The sequence below is a fragment of the Lagopus leucura genome, unplaced genomic scaffold (genome assembly GCF_019238085.1).
Source record: "Lagopus leucura isolate 7727_CA_CO unplaced genomic scaffold, USGS_WTPT01 Super-Scaffold_100057, whole genome shotgun sequence".
In the NCBI taxonomy this organism is placed as follows: domain Eukaryota; kingdom Metazoa; phylum Chordata; class Aves; order Galliformes; family Phasianidae; genus Lagopus; species Lagopus leucura.
The window spans coordinates 589,410-606,911 of NW_024962303.1; the positions used below are offsets into that span (position 1 = coordinate 589,410).

General features: G+C 47.4%; 1 protein-coding gene across 5 annotated transcripts in view; it reads left to right on the forward strand.

The window, feature by feature from the left end:
• The first annotated feature begins 2,446 nt into the window (after positions 1–2,446).
• The window catches only part of LOC122188237 (fibronectin type-III domain-containing protein 3a-like), a 37,243-nt gene continuing 22,187 nt past the window's right edge, over positions 2,447–17,502 (forward strand). The window contains exons 1-4 of one of the 5 annotated variants that reach the window (XM_042886370.1): positions 2,447–2,535; positions 7,147–7,249; positions 8,108–8,283; positions 15,223–15,358. In XM_042886370.1, coding sequence (XP_042742304.1) covers positions 15,263–15,358 — 96 coding nt within the window. In that variant the 5' untranslated portion in view covers positions 2,447–2,535; positions 7,147–7,249; positions 8,108–8,283; positions 15,223–15,262. Of the gene's footprint in view, positions 2,536–7,146; positions 7,250–8,107; positions 8,284–15,219; positions 15,359–17,502 lie in introns of all 5 variants that reach the window. The other 4 variants (XM_042886368.1, XM_042886367.1, XM_042886369.1 and 1 more) reach the window with 4 other exon arrangements.

Here is a 17,502-nt window from a genome sequence, read left to right on the forward strand (position 1 = left end):
AATACCTTGCTCTGACACAAAATATATTTAGAAGGGTAAATTAAGGGAGAAAAATGATTTAATGAAAGGCAGGAGGGAAAGGGAAAGCATTTTTTTTTTCCCTGAATGCTAAAATACTGCTTTATTACCTACAAAGGAATTCTTGTAATAATCAAAGCTGGGAGGTCCAATAGCTGTCAGTGCAAAGAATGCTCAGCATTCACCCCTAAAGACCTTCTTTACTTGGGATATCAGACACAGTATGCTCATGATGGGAGGGCATCAGACCTCTGTATATCACGCAGTACCACTAGCCATAACTTTAAGGGTTTAGCTGACAATGAATAAATATTGAGCCTGCAAGTTCAAAACAGTCCTTGAAATACTGCCTTGAATTCAGATTTCCAAATTACATCCTGATGTGTCTCTTTCAGAGATCTCCCCAAAAGTAAGTACAAATATTTCACTTCAGAAATGAAATCCCCAGGGCACTGGATACGCTTCACTGCAGATTAGCCAGAGCCTGTGGAGTTATAAGATTCCTGAGATGGAGTGCTGAAGATTCCAGGAATTCTCTCAAAGGTGAAATGATTAACCAACCTTTTGTTCCTGGAGCACAACAATGCAGGGAGCAGGTCTGCATTCACTGCCTCCTGTGCTGGCCTTCTTTCGTACCACATCTGAAATGTTCACAAGCCCTAAGTCTGAGCTGGAATTAAAGAATCTCATTTCAGAATTATCAGAGAAGTAAAGAACTAAATATTAGTGACAACAGCAAGATATGACTTTGAGCAGCAGCTTATTTTTTCTCTCTCAGTCCCCTTCTGGAGATTTCAATCTACTTCATAGGCATAAAGAATTATTAATTTCTTTTTCTGATATGCTGATCCACGCTATTCCACAGAGCAAAAGCACTATTCCTTTTCTGTACCAGAATCAGGGCAAGAGTCATGTGTGCAGTAACATTTTTGGAAGAGGTAGAAAGAACAGGAGAATTCAGGGCAGGGACCACGACAGAGCTTTTGCTCTCCAGGAGGAAAAGGACGCCTGTGTCTTCTCCACCTGGAACCGGCCACTGAGCCAGCTGCCAGATCACAAAGGATAGTGCAACAGTACAATGAGCTGCTTAGATGAAGAAGCTCTCATGCCTCCTTTGGAGCTTGGATAAATGGAGGTGACAGCAAAGAGCACAATGAGAAGGTAGTGGGCTCCTTGCAAGAGCCATCTTTTACATCTACAATTCTGTGATTCTGTGATCTTTTACTGCACCCATGGTGCTGCTCTCACCATATGGATGTTTTCAGTGGAATTATGCTTAAGCAGAACAGTAGCGCTTGCCTGTTTTCTCCCCAAAACAAATTTAAAAAGGCTTTGTTATACACCATCAGTCCTGTCGAAGATCAAACGCAATAAAAAAGAAGGGATAACTCTTTATTGAGTGCCCACCGCATAGAGACACACCCCGAGGATGAAGTGATCTGTTCTTTGGTGGTACGCTGAGAGTATATTTGAACTGGCCAGTCTAAGAAAAAATATTGCGAATCATAGAATCAAAGAACGGCTTGGGTTGAAAAGGACCACAGTGCTCATCCAGTTCCAACCCCTTGCTGTGTGCAGGGTCGCCAACCAGCAGACCAGGCTGCCCAGAGCCACATCCAGCCTGGCCTTGAATGCCTCCAATGATGGAGTGAAGCCCCTGTTGATAGTTGGGTGGCATTAATTAACGGGACAGCTTATGAGGATCCAGAAGCCCAGCAGCTCCTCTCCCAGGCCTTCCTTAATACAGTTTATTTAAAATTAGGAAGGGACTTTATTTCAGCCCAGTTCACCACTTCTGACATCTGGGGGTGGGGGGGCAGCCACTGTCAGCTGGTTTTTCAGGGTTACTTTGTGTTGTGCGCTTTGTGGTTTGCTTGGAAGGCTTTTCTTTGTATCCCTGCAAAGCAGTGCGCGCAGCATTTCCCCTTTCCCTCAGACCTGCGCTCACACACAGGGCTGGCCCACAGCGCAACCCACACCTCTCTTTGCCCCTACATAGAGATGGGCTCCGCGCCTCCCTTGAACCGCGGCTGAAAAACGCCAAACTGCATTAAAACTGCGGGGCTTTTGCCGTCGCACGTCGTGCCAGCAGCGCGGGGCCGGGAGGTGCGAGCGAGGAACCCCGAGGTCAGCGGCCGGGGGCCAAGATGGCGTGGCGCCTCCCCTCAGCCCACGGGGCTCGCGCCGCGGCCCGGGCCTGCTTACGGCGGGACGGCGACTGCCCGGCCAGCTTTTCCCGCCGTCGCTTCGCGCAGGGCTCCGTCACCTCCCGGCCCCGCGCCGAGCCGGGCCCGGCCGCCACCCGCCGGCTCCCCGCCGCCCCCCCGCGCCGCTTTTCGCGGGCGGCCGCGGCCCAAGATCTGCCCCGCGCTCGGCCCGGCCTTCGTTTCGCGCGCCCGCCCGCCCCTGGCCGGCCGGCTGCGGCGCAGGCGCAGTGCCCGCATTCCATCATGGCGGAGCGGTCCGTTGGCGGTCGGCAGCGCCGAGTCTGAGGTGGGGGCAGCGGCGCCGCTGACGGTCAGTGCCACGGCGGCGCGGGTCGGGCTCCGCTCCCGAGGGCTCCCTTCGCGCTCCGCGGGGCTGGAGGTTGGGCGAGGCCGGCGGGGCCGGGACGGGTCGAGCGGCGCTTCCCAGCCAGGGCGCGGTGGGCAGTGCCAGGGCCGGCGGCGGCCGTGCGGGACAGGCAGGGGGAGCGTAGGAGGGGGGTCGGTGCCCGTCTGTCTGTCTGTCTGTCTGTGGTGATACTGGGGGGTGGGGAGCACGGTGTGGGGTTGGAGACCGGGGGGGGGGGGGGTTTGGGCAGGTGTGGGGCGGGCGGAGGGTAGCGGGGGGCGCCTGGAGGGGCAGGGGCGGTGGAGCCCAGCAGTGCCCGCAGTGCCCCGCAACGCCCCGCAGTGCCCGGCAGAGCCCGGCTGTGCCCCGCAGTGCCGGCTTTGTGTCTGTCGGCTCGCCCCGCGGTGCCCCCCGGATGGTGCCGTTGCCAACGCGCTCCCCGCACTTTCTCTTCCCCCCTCCCGCCTCAAATCCTCCCTTTCCCCCCCCTTCCTTTTCCCTCTCTCTATTTTTTATTTATTTCTTCCCTATTATTTCCTCGGGGCAGCGCTGAAGCCGTTCTCCCCTCCTCACTCGGTGCGCCCCCCCCGGGGGGGGGGGCCCGTGCTCCCTCCCCGCAGCGGAGCCGCTGCCTGCGAATGCCACGTCGCCTTCTGCCTGTTCCCCTTCGCCGCTCCGGCTCAGACACCTCCCCCAGCGCGGCGGGGTCGGGGCAGTGGGAGGTCAGCGCTGTCACCGCTCCGTGCCGGTGCCCGTCCCTCTCCCTCCCCCCGTCCCGTTTTGCCCCTCTCGGCTCTGGGGGCGGCGGTGAAGTGCGGACCCTTCTGTGATCGACGCCGTCCCGCTGAGTGCCTCCCGAGGGCTGTGCGAGCTGTTTGGAAGCACACGGGATGGTCCGCGTGGCCCCGCAGCCCTGCTCTGCTGTAACCTCTTCACAGAAGCTGGCAGGTGGATCTGCTCCGTCCGTGCTGCTTTTCGAGTCTCGTGTTTAAAGCTTGCTGCTCAGACCTTGTGTTAGAATGGTGGAAACTTTCCACAAAGTTATTTTCCTACCTGGAGTGCTCTAAGCCTACTGCTTCAGTTTCTGTCCATTCCTTGAATGTTTTGTATCTCTGCTGTCCTGTGCTGGTTTATAATGCTGTCGGTCCTTCTGTGCTTCACCAAATATCTCCTTGTGAGCATCACCACAGTGCTTCTGCAGATAACAGCCCGGTACGTGTCTCTGTATCGTCCAGTTCCTTGTGCCCTTTTAATATATTTATCATTACAAAATTTAGTTGGATAGGGAAATCCTACCCCAGTTCCAGATGGAAGGACTGAGGCACAGAAGTATTTATGGCCCAAGGTCACGCAGGAAGTGTGTGGTCAGGCAGGGAATTGAATCTAGATTTCCTGAGACTCAGATTAGCATTTTAACCAGGGAAGCATCCTCTCTGTGTTTTAAGCCAATAAGCTGTCCTTGGAGTTAGCATCCAGCATAGAAGAGAGCACTCTGCATTTTGGTCAGGATCCTTGTGAGGAGAAAGGAAAACCTCACGCTTGTGTTCTTTTTTCCTCTCTTATGTAGCTGATATGTGAAAAAGGATAAGGTGGTAAAGTGGGAAAGACGTTGACTTTCTCAAGGCTCAGTGTGTAATGATGCGTGCTGAAAAGCAGCCAGCTGTTACGCTGTCCTCTCTTTTAGGTCTGGTTACTTCACTGTGCTCCGAACTCCTGAAAGTTTCAGAATGCTGCTGTTGTCTGGGAATAATTTATTGTTAGCCAGGATCAAATAAATCTCGTGTTCCATGCAGCTGAGTTGAAAGCAACCTGCTGTTTGTTGGGTCTCAGTTTGTGATTTTTAACACAGCAGTCTGTGAGCAAACAGGACTTGTGCTGTCTGTCTCGGGAATCTCCTGGAGCAAGGTGCATATTGATCACTGATAGGCTCAGGAGAGCTGCTGCAGATTTTGGATAAACTTGGCCTTACCTCTAATTAAACATCACACAGGCAGCGGAATGGAATCATTTCAGCTTCTCAGGTGCCCACACAGATGCACGCTGCTGTTCTGGGGTAGGTCACTTTTGTTCATAAAACACAGTAGTCAACATTACTAGAGCGTTACAGCTGCTGGCAGCTTTGAAGACTCAATTGTTAGAATGGTGTAAAACCATCATTCCTGGTGTGTTCACCTTCAGAGAATAACGATAATGGATCTGCACAAATCTGCTTCCTGCCACAGCCCTCTGTCACAAAGTGCATCCTGCTTTGATGCTGTGCAGAAACCAAGTTTGCAACCAAGTTGAACACAAATGTTCCATGTAACATTTAGATGGTTCTTCGTTTGGGTGTTTTTGGAGGCCAGTGTTTGCATCTTGTTGACTTGTGTGGGTTGTCACACCCTTGCCAAGGCTCTTTTATATTTAATTTTAGAAAAGGTTTGGTCCTTAAAATAAGACTTCACTTGTATTGCGTGGCCAGTAGAAGTTGTAGCTCTCTGCTCACAATGTGTACCTGATGTTGGTGAGCCCCAGGACTGCTGCACCAGCACTGCGTTTGTGTGTATGTTTGTACACCTGTGGTGGAAAGCCTTTTGGAAATCCCTCCGGGTGAGTTGGGTGCAAATTGAAATACGTGTTCAAAGTTGGGAGGCTGGAGCCGGTGCTCGTGTTTGATGACCTGTGATTTGCCCAACTTCAAAGGCCTCTCATCAAACTCCAGACGTACACTTGTTGCTTTTAAGAAAACAGACAGCAGGGAAGGCATTCCTACAGCAGTGGTGCACAGCACAGCTGCACAGGGAGCAGTGGGTCGCTCCCTGAGGTGTCCCAGAACTGTGGGGATGGGCATGGTGGGGTGGGCTGGAATTGGGATCTGAGAGGACTTCTCCAAACTGAGTGATGCTGTGACTCTACAGGGCATCATACTGGCTCGTGACTTTGATGCCGAGCATTGTAAGAATGCCTTAGTTGTACATTCTCTTATTTTCCTATCGCAATTTCATTAAAACACAGAAAAATTTTAAGTTTACCTCTGAAAGCAGATGAGAAAGCCTCAATATTAGTAATACTGCAACAGTCAGGAGAGCTGAAGTGAAAGCGGCGTCTCTCACTTCTAACTGTGCTGCATCTCAGAACGATCCACTCTGAGCTGCTGGCATTCAGAACCGTGGCTGCTCGCTGCTCCCGTTTCAAGGCTGATGAATATCACAGAAGTAACCTTTTAATTTTTTTCACCTGTTTTTAGCAAGTTGTCATGAAGCTTACCAAGGTCAAGATGGTTGGTTTTCAGCTGTTATCTTTGCTGCACGCCAGACCTTCACTGAAAAGTTTTGGATTCCTGAGTGAGGAGCACACACTGAACTCTTTATTGCATTCTTGAAGAGCTTATTGTAAAAGCAGCGATAATTTATTCTTTCAGTGGTGCTAACACAATCCTTTCTGTGTATCGACCGGCAGGGACAGACCGCTGGCGCAGCGCCCTTCGTCCGTTTCAATCTTAATGTAAATCTGCTATTGTTCCCAATATCTGATTGATGTGGAAAAATGCCTCAGTTTGCTCAAGATAGGCTTTTCCAGCACTGAGGCCTGGCGCTTTGTGCTTTTATGCTCATATCTCACGAAAAGTAGTTCAGGAGGACATGATGAGGCTGCGACCTCAGCGACGTCTGCGGCTTCGAGCCAAGATCACCTTTCTGGTGGGAGCAACAAAGGAGCTGCTGTGTCTGCAGGAGGGGCTTCTGTCTGCCTCCTGCAAAGCTAGCCAGAAAGCGGGGGCCTATGCCCTGGCTTTGGGAAAAGCATATTGGGAACTGGTCAATGTTTTGGGGTTGTTGTAATTTTGGAGAGCCAAAACAGGGCAATTCTTATTCATCAGTGTGCAGACAGGACTGGAATTTGGTACTCAATCCAGCGCCTTGAGAAAGGTGATGGCTTTCACATTGTTAAATGTGATTTCTTGAATGGCTTTGGTGCATGCTGAAGGTGTTCTCAGCATCTTCGGGTGGAGCAGCTTTGGTGGGACAGTTCCTGGAACGAAGCCGTGCTGTCCCATCACACAGAGCTATGACCACCTTCCCCAGGCTGCGTAACTGCTCTGCTTTCAGTGTTCCTTACCAGAGGACAAGTACGTTCCTGGTAATTTCAACCTGGATATATTTATGTACTGTTAGGAAATTGCTTTTCCCCTCATTACTGTCATATGGAAGAATAGAGCAGTGGGCAGACAACTTTGTACTTACTGCAGAGAACATACCGTGTACGAGAGCTGTCTTTACTGCATTCAAGTTCCTTTTCACTAATGAGATCATAGCTATGGCTGATACTGCAATAAATGTATGTGCAGTATGTTTACACAGTTGTCAGCCTTTGCATTCTGTATGTGCTGAATGGATGCAAGAAGGCTGTGTAAGGTATTTTGACACTGGAGTCTTCCTTGAGTCTTATTTGCAGATCCTGGTGGAGTTTATCTCTCTGGCTGTTTTCCAGCAGCTTATTCAATACAAGCTATTTTCTGCATGACTTTTTTTTTTCCCTTAAGACTGTGCATGCCAGTTTCCAAGAAGAAAACCACTCTTTCTTTTTCCTTGTCCGCAGAAGGAAGGCTGAGGGACAGCACAGCACTTTGCTCCTACTGCAGCAGGCAGTGACCGTGCGCATCTATCAACAGGAGCAGCTTCAAGTCAGGAGAGTGTCAACGGTAATTAGCCATAATTTGCTGTTCTCCCAGATCTTTTGAGACGTTTCTTTTGTAAGTCTCTCGTGTGTTAAGGTGAAATAATATGTAAATATTTGAGATACTTCTGAGCTTAGGATTCTCTTCTCTGCTTTTGTTTTGTTTGAAACTTACTATCAAATGAGAAACGGGTTAGAGAAGCAAGAACTGATGGGGTTCTTGAAGTAGGAGGAAGCTCAGTATTTCCAGATAAACGTTATTGGTTTTATACTGTAGCAACCTTATCTTTATTTTGGCATTAATCTCACTCTCCTTCCCCCAGCTGGAATTTTCGTCTTAATGAGACTTGCATAATCAGCCTTCGTATAAAGAAAGTAAATGCTGTTTTTAGCAAAGGCATTTCCTGTAGAGAAAACAGTTCAAGAGAGTGGCAGCATACCACTGAGTGACCGACTGGATGGCACTGCTTAGGTGTGTTGGTTTGAGTTGGAGCTCATGGAACTGGCAGGCCATGGGATTGACCTTTTTTTGGGGGGGGAGAGAGACTTGGCACGATAAATTAGCAGTAGTGTGATGTTTGTTTTGTCTTGAAGGCCAGAATTCTACCACTTGTGCTTTCTTTTTTTAATGAAGATTCCTGTGGATTACATTTGCTTGTAGAAGGGTATTTTCAGTTTTGTGAAGAGCAGTTTAACCATTTTCTGGTTTGGTTCGTGGTTGTCTAAAGCAGCAGAAGAGATCAAGGAAAGACCTGAATGGCAGCTGACTTATAGAAAATAGAGTGTGATGGGAAATGATGTAATTAAATACAAAGCAGGTTTTCAGGAAGATATTACATAGACAACCTTTTGGTGTATTTTAATCTGTCACTTTGATTTTTAGTGCCTAGATTTCTTGGAAAAAAAACTTAATAAGCATAGATGTAAACGGTCATTCCTGGAGTCTTCAAAACTGTGCTCGGCTCCACTCATTCTCTTACGTAGAGGTGTTGCAATTCAACTGATCTACCAATAAGTTCAGGTACAGGAGCAGCTGATTTCAGTGCCAGCATGCATCAGGTGAGCTGTGCTGGAGGCTTTCTGTGTGCTGCTGACCCGTCACAAATGCTGGGTGAAGGGCATTCGCTTTAACCTCACGTGCATGATGTCATATTTGCGTTTTGCCTCACATTTTTCACTGACTGAAGAAATGCACGTGGTCAGTTGCCACGAGACTGCTCAGATGTGGTAATTTAAGTAATTTCTTGGTGTGTTTTAGCACTAGGTTTAAGTATAACCTGTTTAAACGAGGCTGGTCTGATCTGCTCTGCAGCTAAAGCACTACAGCCTGAATTACTTCTCTTGTTGTGCAAGAAAGTTTTTGGTTCGTGTGTCAAACTTTTAAACTGTAGTACAGCAAAGGCAAAGTGTTTCTCATCCTCCTTGTTCTTGAAGACGTAAGTCCTGCTTTTGCTTCTTTCTTGTTGGATTAGATGAGAACTGACTGCTCTGACCTGCGTTGTGATAGAGAGCCTTTCCTGGAAGTAGGGCTGTTGTTTTTAGTAATCTGAATGATTGCTTCCTCTCAGTCCAGTCTGGGGAACAAAAAAAAAAAAAAAAAGTCAGGATTAGGAATGCAGAACGTTTGGGAAATAACTTTTGGATCAGCTGGTGTTTGTATCACACCATCTGTCTGACTGTGTGTGTGTCTGCCATCCCGCAGTGCTCGCTCGGTTACCTTCTGGTGCTGCAGAGGTCTGTGCTTTGATGCTGTCGTGCTGTGGGCACAGCACGCTGGCACCCATGGCTGCATGGCACCCAGGGGCATCTCAGTGTCTGGAAATGCAGTGTGTAGGACAGGGCAGCCTCCACCTGCCCTCCATGGGAGACAGAAACACAGCGCTTGGAAGTGGCAGCGTGCTCGTGCCCTCTGTGATCTAGGTGTGCCTCTCTTCACAGAGGGGACTTGGATGATGCTGTGGAATATGCCTGTTCCTGTTGTGGTGGGGCTGTCTGCACACACAAAAGCTTTGGGTTTTTTTTCTGTTCTGTGAAACAATGCTTTTTTTCCCCGTGAAGATGATGGGTAAATAAAATGTTACTGTAAGAGAGATTCAACTTTATGCTGCACCTCAAGACCAAATTTGTCCCATGGGGAAGAATCATACTTAGTTTTCCAGATACTTAACCTGAAATTCAGAACCTCAGAGCACATGCAGCTCCTGTAGAAACTTGCACTTCCCATCTTGTCATTCTTGGCACTGATTTAAACATTTTGCTTCATCTGTGGAGCTCAGTAGTTACTTAGTTGTGAAGCCTGGCTTGCTTTGGGATGACTGGGAATGGTTTCTCCGGGGCTCTTGCTGCTTGTCACCACGGTGTGGAACAGATGCCTGTTTTCTGGCACATCACAGCCTGTGGTCTTTGGAGCAGAGTGTTGTCTTTCTACAGCTGTGTATTTTGTTTGCAGGGAAGTACCCCTTTAGTTTTCCAGCTGTTCTTCACCACTGCTACATGACTGCACCGCAGTCCCTGTAAGGATGCTGTCATTGCATTTGTTCCCTTTGCAGGATTTTCCTTTCTTTCTCTTTTTTTAAATCAATTTATTCATTTCAAAGATGCTCTGTTTTTGTGGCTCTTGGATCACGAGTTTGTTTTTCAATTGCCTGTTTTATATTTTACATCCCTTCCCTTCAGGTGGTGCATCTGCTTTCCCCCCGTTGCTCTGAGACCTCAAGGGCCATCATATCAGAACACAAAGCAGTTTGTAAGTGCTGAGGGCAATTGCTTGTATAGTTTTTATTAGCGGGTGGAGGATTTCTTTTTATTGCTTTCCTGGCACGGTGACATCAGGAACCTGATCCGGATTGGTAGTGGAGGCTGGAAGGTGATGCTATCACTTGTGGCAGAGTTCCTGTGTGTCCTACCTTGTTGATCTGCTGCTTCTGTGGTTTTAGGGATTTTTTAATTTGGGGGCTGTGACATGAGGGCTTCCCATCTCAGTCTGAATTTTCCTCTGGGGAGAATTTCTTCGGGTCTTAGGACGAGCCAGGCTGATAAAAGCATGGTGCTGGCTTCCGTGTTCTGTGACGGAATCAACATTGCAGTGACAGTGAGGCTTTCTGGAAAATACAGGAAAATGTTTGCATCTCTGTAGTGCTGCCACGTCTGTAGCCTCTTCAGGTTGTCCTGTCCTCCCTTTGGAGGCTTCCAGCTCTGCTGTTTTTGTGGCTGTTATTTTCATCGTGGTGCAAAGCAGGGACACGAGTTGTTCTGCACCGGTGCATCTGCACTACTGCTGGGGTTGAGGTGTTCTCACTTTGTGGTACCTCAAAGAAAGCACCTGGTGCAGCATGCTAAAACCACGTGCTGCATGTCTGTGCAGCAGGCATTTTGTTGGGGCTTCTTACTGTTCTGCAATGCAAGTTGGCAGGTTTAACATCGCAGAGTGTAGCTGGAGCCAAACCGCTAGCGATTGGAACGGCCTGGGTTGGAAGGGACCTCTAAGATCTAGCAGTACCTAGGTCAGAATGACACAGGGTACACCTAGATCCATTGTATGGGGTTTTTCACAGCCGTAGGTGTTCAGTGTGTGACTGAGCACGGCTGTCAGAGAAGTCATGAAGAGCGTTCTCAGGATCAGGGCTGCGGTGCCCCCTGGCTGGGAGCCAGGCTCCGGGCAAGGTGCTGCAGCCAAATCCACTCGGGTGTCATTATGAATTATTTCCAACATTTTAATCAAAACATATATTTAGTTTTGAACAGATGACTGTTATGGAGCGATGGTGGTCTCTTCAGAGCTAAAATTGTAACTGAGCCTCTGTTAAGTGTGGTTCTGTTGGGGCTCTCGCTCCCTTAATCTCACTGAAAGTAAACCAGTGCTCTCCATGGCTCACGTGTGGTCCTGTGGCCGAGGGGAACTATTTTGGGACCAGGATGATATCTTAAACACTTTGTTAGGGCTGTTTATTTGAAAAACACTGGGAGAAGGCAACTTGTGTCTTTTAACCTAAATGTTTCCTACCTCAAAATCACATGGGGTGTGCATTTTGGATGGGGGGGTAAGGCTTTCTGAAATTCCTAGTAAGGTCTGATCTTTTGACGAGGCAGTTCCTTACCCTGATGCCGGGGAGGCATTTTGTTCATCCGTTGCTCTTGTTTAACAGCCTTTGGTGCAGATTTTATATCAAAATATTTCAAGGTTTGCAAGAGTTGAAGGCATGGAAGCACCTCCGTGAGCTGAGCACCCACCTTCCCATCAGAATCCCTCTGTGGCTCTGGGCACGTTGTTCTCCCTGTCTCAGCCTCACTCTGCTTAAATAAAAGCATCTCCATTTAAATAATAAGCTCCTTAAAACAGCAGCTTTCTCAGATTAAATCCAGCACTTACTGTAATGAGAAGTGTTTACATCCCCTTCTGTGTGGGACTAGAAATGCATATTGACTGTTTGGGGATAGGTTCAGTTTTGTTCTGGGCAGTGGAATGAGGCTGATCCATTTCTGCCTACAGCCTCTCCCCTTCTTAGGATAAATATGAAGCCTTTTGAAGAGACATTTTCAATACGTTGGGAGAGTACTTCAATATGAAATAGCAGGATGCCTGCAACTTGTGTATGACATTGCTGCACATTTGCACAATAAATAATCTCATGCCATTAATATGAGGATATCATTCCAATGAAAACACTATCTTTCAGTCTGTGAAATGTTCCTAATTTTGTGTAGTATGGTAGAACACAAAGAATGCACAACTTACTGTTGTTTTGCACCTTGAATATAGATAACTGCATGGTGGTCCTCTGTGGAGCCAGGGGTCCCTTCCAACTTGGGATATTCTGTGAACCACGGAAATGCAGAGGGTGGAAGGGACCTCAGGAGATTGCAGTCCAACCCGATCAGATTGTGGTCACTGCCTGAAGCAAAGCATGCCTGCAGATGTGGTGACATGCTGCTGTTTGCTGGCTGCTGACACAGAGCTCTGAGTGAGGCAGAAGCAGTGCCTGTGTGCAGAAGGGTGCTTACAGCTGTGGTTTGTCCTTAGGGGGACTGCTGGCACAGGCTGGAAGTTTCCTGTTGTGCACACAGCAGTGCTGGTGTGAGCTGAGGTTGAGATGGCACCTCATTCCCTTCTGCACACTGACATGTAGCTCAGCATGCAAACCCAGCTTCTATTCATTTCAGTCAACTTTTGTTGTACAGCCATACATAGGAATAGCGTATTTCTTTCTCTTTTGGGCTGAAACCATTTGAGATTTCATTTTCAGAACGTCTCATGGAAGTCAGTGGGGTTTCCCTGGCGGACAGCAGAGCTGGAGGCACGAAGCAGGCCTGCTCCATCCCAGAGGTGCTGAGTTCAACTGCAGGCTGCAGGGTGGAATCCATGAGCACTGTGCTCGGTGGGAGCTCAGAGCTGGAGCAGCTCCAGGATGACTGCAGTGCTGCTGGAGGAGCATCGCGGCTGGGAAGGGAAAGGCCCACATTGCGGCGGTGCAGGCTGTGCGTTTTTCTGTGTCAGGAAGTGAGGTCAGACCCGGCGCTGTGTGCTGTCATTGTTTTCTGGAAGGCTGGTCATTAAGGTTTTCTGTTTTTCTTAGAAGCCTTTGTAGTGTGAGTCTGTCAGTGGAAAATGTTGCCTCTTTTAATATGGTTAGCGTGATGAACCGCGTCACGTTGGTGTGCTTTTGGGTCCCTCAGTGCTTCTCAGAGAGCACTTCTAGAATCTGAGCTGATTTCTTTGCTCTAAAAATCCTTTATAGCCTATTTTGGCACAGCCCGATACAGCAAAACCTAACTCTTAGGGTCTGTTAACATTGATGGAGTAATTTGAAATCCGTATTTCACAACTGTTGGTAAACTGTCATATCAATGAAAGTCTGAAAAATGTTAGTTCTGGGTGTTAGAACAGGGAAGCCTAATGTGGAAACCAACATCAGTGTAATAAATGGAGAAGGTTTATCTGACTGTGTGTCAAAGATCACTGCAGAGTACTGAGGCAGATTCAATTCCTGAGGCACACGGTCATTATTTTTTTTCACTCATCGTGTCCCATGCTGAGATAGCCATGTGAACGCTTTGCTGGATGTGCACTCTGCTGTACATCAGGTTTTAGCCTCCTGTTTTAATCAGAATGACAAAATGTCACAGCGTTTCTATGTGCTCAGCTGCACTGCTGAACACAGATCTGCTGAGTGCTTTTTGGTGAGTGGTTTTCCCCTTTGTGTTAATTGCTAATTTCTGTTGTTGTTGAGGTTCTTTAGATGAATGAGGCTGTGCACGCAGACACGTGTGTTTAATGTATTTATTTATATGTATAAAACAATGTATTTTTAATCTGCTCATGTGTATTGAATTCCTATTATGGAAGCAGTTTCTCTGAAGTCTTAGCTAGAAACCTCTAAAAATAGGAGGGTTGTAGTAGAAGAAACTGCAGCCGTAATTTTAGCCCATGGACCGGCAGCGTTGGCAGTTATTTTTAAGTGAAATGGTTGTGCACAATCAGATGAGCTTGTTTCCTTGGCAGTAGTCACTCAAAATCTGGCAGACAGAAGGGAAGGTGATTTTATGCAGGAAATAAATAACACTCTAAGGTAGCTGGGTGTATTTAGGGCAGTCCTGATACAGATTGGCACTTTGAAGTCCCGCGTGGCCCTCGCACCCCTGCAGTCTGCTTTGGTCTCCTAAGATCCCGTGGCAGGAGCAGGGCCAGGGGGTGGCTGGTGTGCAGAGCCAGGGCTGCCTGTGGCACTGTGGGCCGTTCCTTTGTGCTGTGTTTTGTGGCTGCGTGATTGTATTGGTTCTCTTGAGATGCTCTTGCAAACAAGAATGAGGCTGTTTGTGCCTCTGTGCTCTCCCAGCCTCCTCGTCTGGCAGCAGCAGTGCAGGAGGACCTTGTAATGTTGGCCTTCATTGCAGGCCCTTTCTGGGCAACCTGAGCTTAACGTCAGAATTATGAGAGTCCAGCTGTGATGTTTCTCTGAACGCTGCTGTGTCCATATTGGTTTAGCAGTTGTACGTAGACTGGCTTGGTTCATGCATAGGTGAGTTGGTGTTTTTGCACTCTGTTTCTGTTTTGCTTTTTTAATATAATAAATTGGTCTGTCTTAAACGCATTTTGTTCTTCTGTCTGGGTTATGGGAGGTAATGGGAAAGGAGAAGGAAATAGCAGCATTTCCTGTATCCTGTTACCTTGTGCGTTCTATGGATGCTGAATTAACTGTTCATCAAAAATTCATGAAGAGTTGCACTGCATTTTGCTTCGTTGTAATTATGGATCGTTCACGGGAAGCTCACAACCATGCAGTGCTTTTCCACTTGCAGTTCTCCATGGTACTCATTTAAAGACTCCTATACAAAGCACTCTGGTCTGTCTCACATTGTCTTCAACGTGCCAGAATTCTGTACTAATGGCACATTGCAACACTGGGGAGAATGAAGGGGTTTTGGTCACCGCAGAGATTGAAACGTGTGTATGTTCTATGAATTATTTGGTGTAAGACTTTATTTACAGCGAGTTCAGAAACTCAGGAAACTCCAAATGTCAAGAATAAAATGCTTTGTGAGCATACATGATGCTGCTGTGTGATCGCATCGCTTACATCGCGATGTCAGCCCTTGTGGTATGTTGAGTGGGGTACATGTGCTATTTTAAAGGATGTATTTTTGGGAAGAGGATATGTATTGCTGATACACAGTACTTGAGAACAGGAGAATAACTTGTACTCCTTGAGAGCACCACTGGAAAGAGCACGGACATCTGAGGTGATGCCCTCCGTGCTGTCCGTTTGCACAAGTTCTTCGATGTGCAATGAGGGCAGAAGGGAATGCTTCGTACCAGCTTTAGGCTCCAATTAAGGTCAATTTATTTGCATATCTTTGGGGCAGAGTTGTGGAATGCTGAAGGCACTGAATGCTGTGTTTTTCTTCTGAATTACCGGTACCATGTTTGGCAAACAAAGTGGAGAATTTTGGAAAGGGGAGTGGCTGAAACCTAATCCCGGTGCTGTGGTTTTGTTTCAGCAGGCGATTACTGAGAGCAGCTGTCAATGAATGGTTTTCAGACATGATGGCCGACCAGCCACCTCCGTTAGAAGCTACGCCTCTATTGAACGAAGTGCCACTTCTACCTCACATGGTTAATGGAGACAGCATCCAACAGGCAAGTCGGTCCCTCGTGCTTCCATCCGGGTCCCTGTCACACTGTGCCTGCAGGGCTCGCGGGGAGGCTGGCGTTCAGGTGCACTGTAGAAGACAGAACAGATTCAGACAAACTATTTGCTGGCCAGCTTTTGTGATGGCTGAGAGAAGGCTCCAAAGAAAGCAGCTGTGATACTGGTTTGCAGTTATTTCCTCCAAGGAAGTGTTGAGGGCTGGGCTGGATAGGACCTCGAGCAATGTGATGCTGCGGGGGGCTGGAAGTGGGTGAATGTGAGGTCCCTTCCATCCTGTTCTGTGACTCTGCGAGTGTGTGGTTCTCAGCACTGATACTGTCAGTGCAGTTATAAAGAGGAATAAAATCATTCAATATTACTGCAGTGGAAACATGAAAAGATTGCTTTTAATTTGCAGTGTTTTATGCACATGTGAGTCTTTAATATTAAACTTAAAAAATGATCAAATAGTAAAGGAGAAAACGTGTTACATAATAAAACAAATGGATACAGATTAGCAAGAAGCTGCAGCGCTTTAAATTGAGAAACCTACTGCAGGAAAATGTAGAGGAGAGGAAAGACCTCTGGATCCCTGATGCTAGGAATCTTCATTAATAATTACAGCATGCTAATGAAACCTGAGTAGAGCTGAAACTGTAGAATTTTGGGGGACACAGCCCTTCGGAAGCACTTACTATGAGTAGAAATACAGGCAACAGTACAGGCTTGAACAGATTGTGGCTAAATTTGAAGTAAATTTAGTACTTGGCAATAAAAGTGTAGGGCCTTCCACTGTAAATTGCCATCGTTGGGAGATGCATTGCTGAACAACCGCTGAAATCTCACAGATGTCCTGTTGTTTTAACTTGGGATCTTAATTTAAGAAGCTACGAACATAACTGGTCCTTGTAGGAAAGAAAAGGGTGCTTTGTTTGTTGACATAACTGAACTGCAGGAATAACAAAAGATAAATCTGAAGGCATTATGTGCCTGGAGTCGAATAATTGTCTTGTTGAAGTGAGGAGCAAAGTTGTCTGTTCCTTCATTCTGGTCAGCATGTAGCTTTGAGTATCTGGCAGTAATTAAAATAGGAATTCGGGGGTTGATTCAGAAGGGAATATTGCATAGGAGTTTCTGTAGGATAACTCCTGTGCAACGGTGGGGAAGGGTGACTGTGAAGAGCTTGGTGTGTTTGAATGCACGGTGAATAAATAGGGTACAGCAGCATTGTGAGCTGCTGAGGAAGCAGCGTATGCTGGAAGATTTAAAATTGAATCTCTTTTATTTAGTAAACGTTACAGGTGGGAAAGAGGAGAGACCTGCAGTATTTCAGTCGTAGGGCCCTTCCTTGTAGCAATGATAGCCCTTACTATAAAAAAAGTGATGAGTAATTGCACTCTGCATTTTTCTCTCTTACTCTGGAGATAAGGTGACTTGAAATAAACAAAGCTATAGAATATCTCAGCCTGTTCTGCAGTTCTAGCATTAGCAACATGTAATTTTAGACACTGACCAGCTGTGAGATGATTCAGTAGCTGGTGTTTCTTGTTACACGAGGAAAAGAGATGAGTGGGTCTCACTGGAGGCCGGCTCTGTCGCTGTGTTTGTGTAACATGTCCTTGTGCAGAGCAGTGTGCAGAATATCAGCGTGCGGTGAGTGACCAAAAGGTGACTGGCACTGGAGTCTGGGGAGCCAAGTGGAGCCTGTTTGCAGTCGGGTAGGGCTTAAAAGAGTCGAGACTGGAGATGCACAGGAAAATGGCCTTTTAAGAGCAGACTTGAAAGCGGATGAGTCTCTAAGCTAACTGAGTTGTTTTGGAAATAACGAGTAAGTCTGTCTAGTGAAAATAGGTGTGGCTGTCTTCATGGGGTGAGAATGTCACTTGATGTCACTGTGCCAGCATTTCTCACTGTTTATAAACAGCCGTGCTGCCATCCTGCAGTCACATTACTCACAAAGTTCTGCTCTCCTCTGCTGCTCTCACTTGCAGGGAGTAGAAGCTTCTGAGCCACATTTGCAAGCTTGCTGTTAAGCAGAGTATTAACTTGAAAGCTTTATTAAGGCAGATGAGTTTTAATCATTTTGCTGCCAGTGCCAGAGAGGATGGGCTAATTATAAGATATTACACAGTGGTTTGTAGAAGTAAAATGC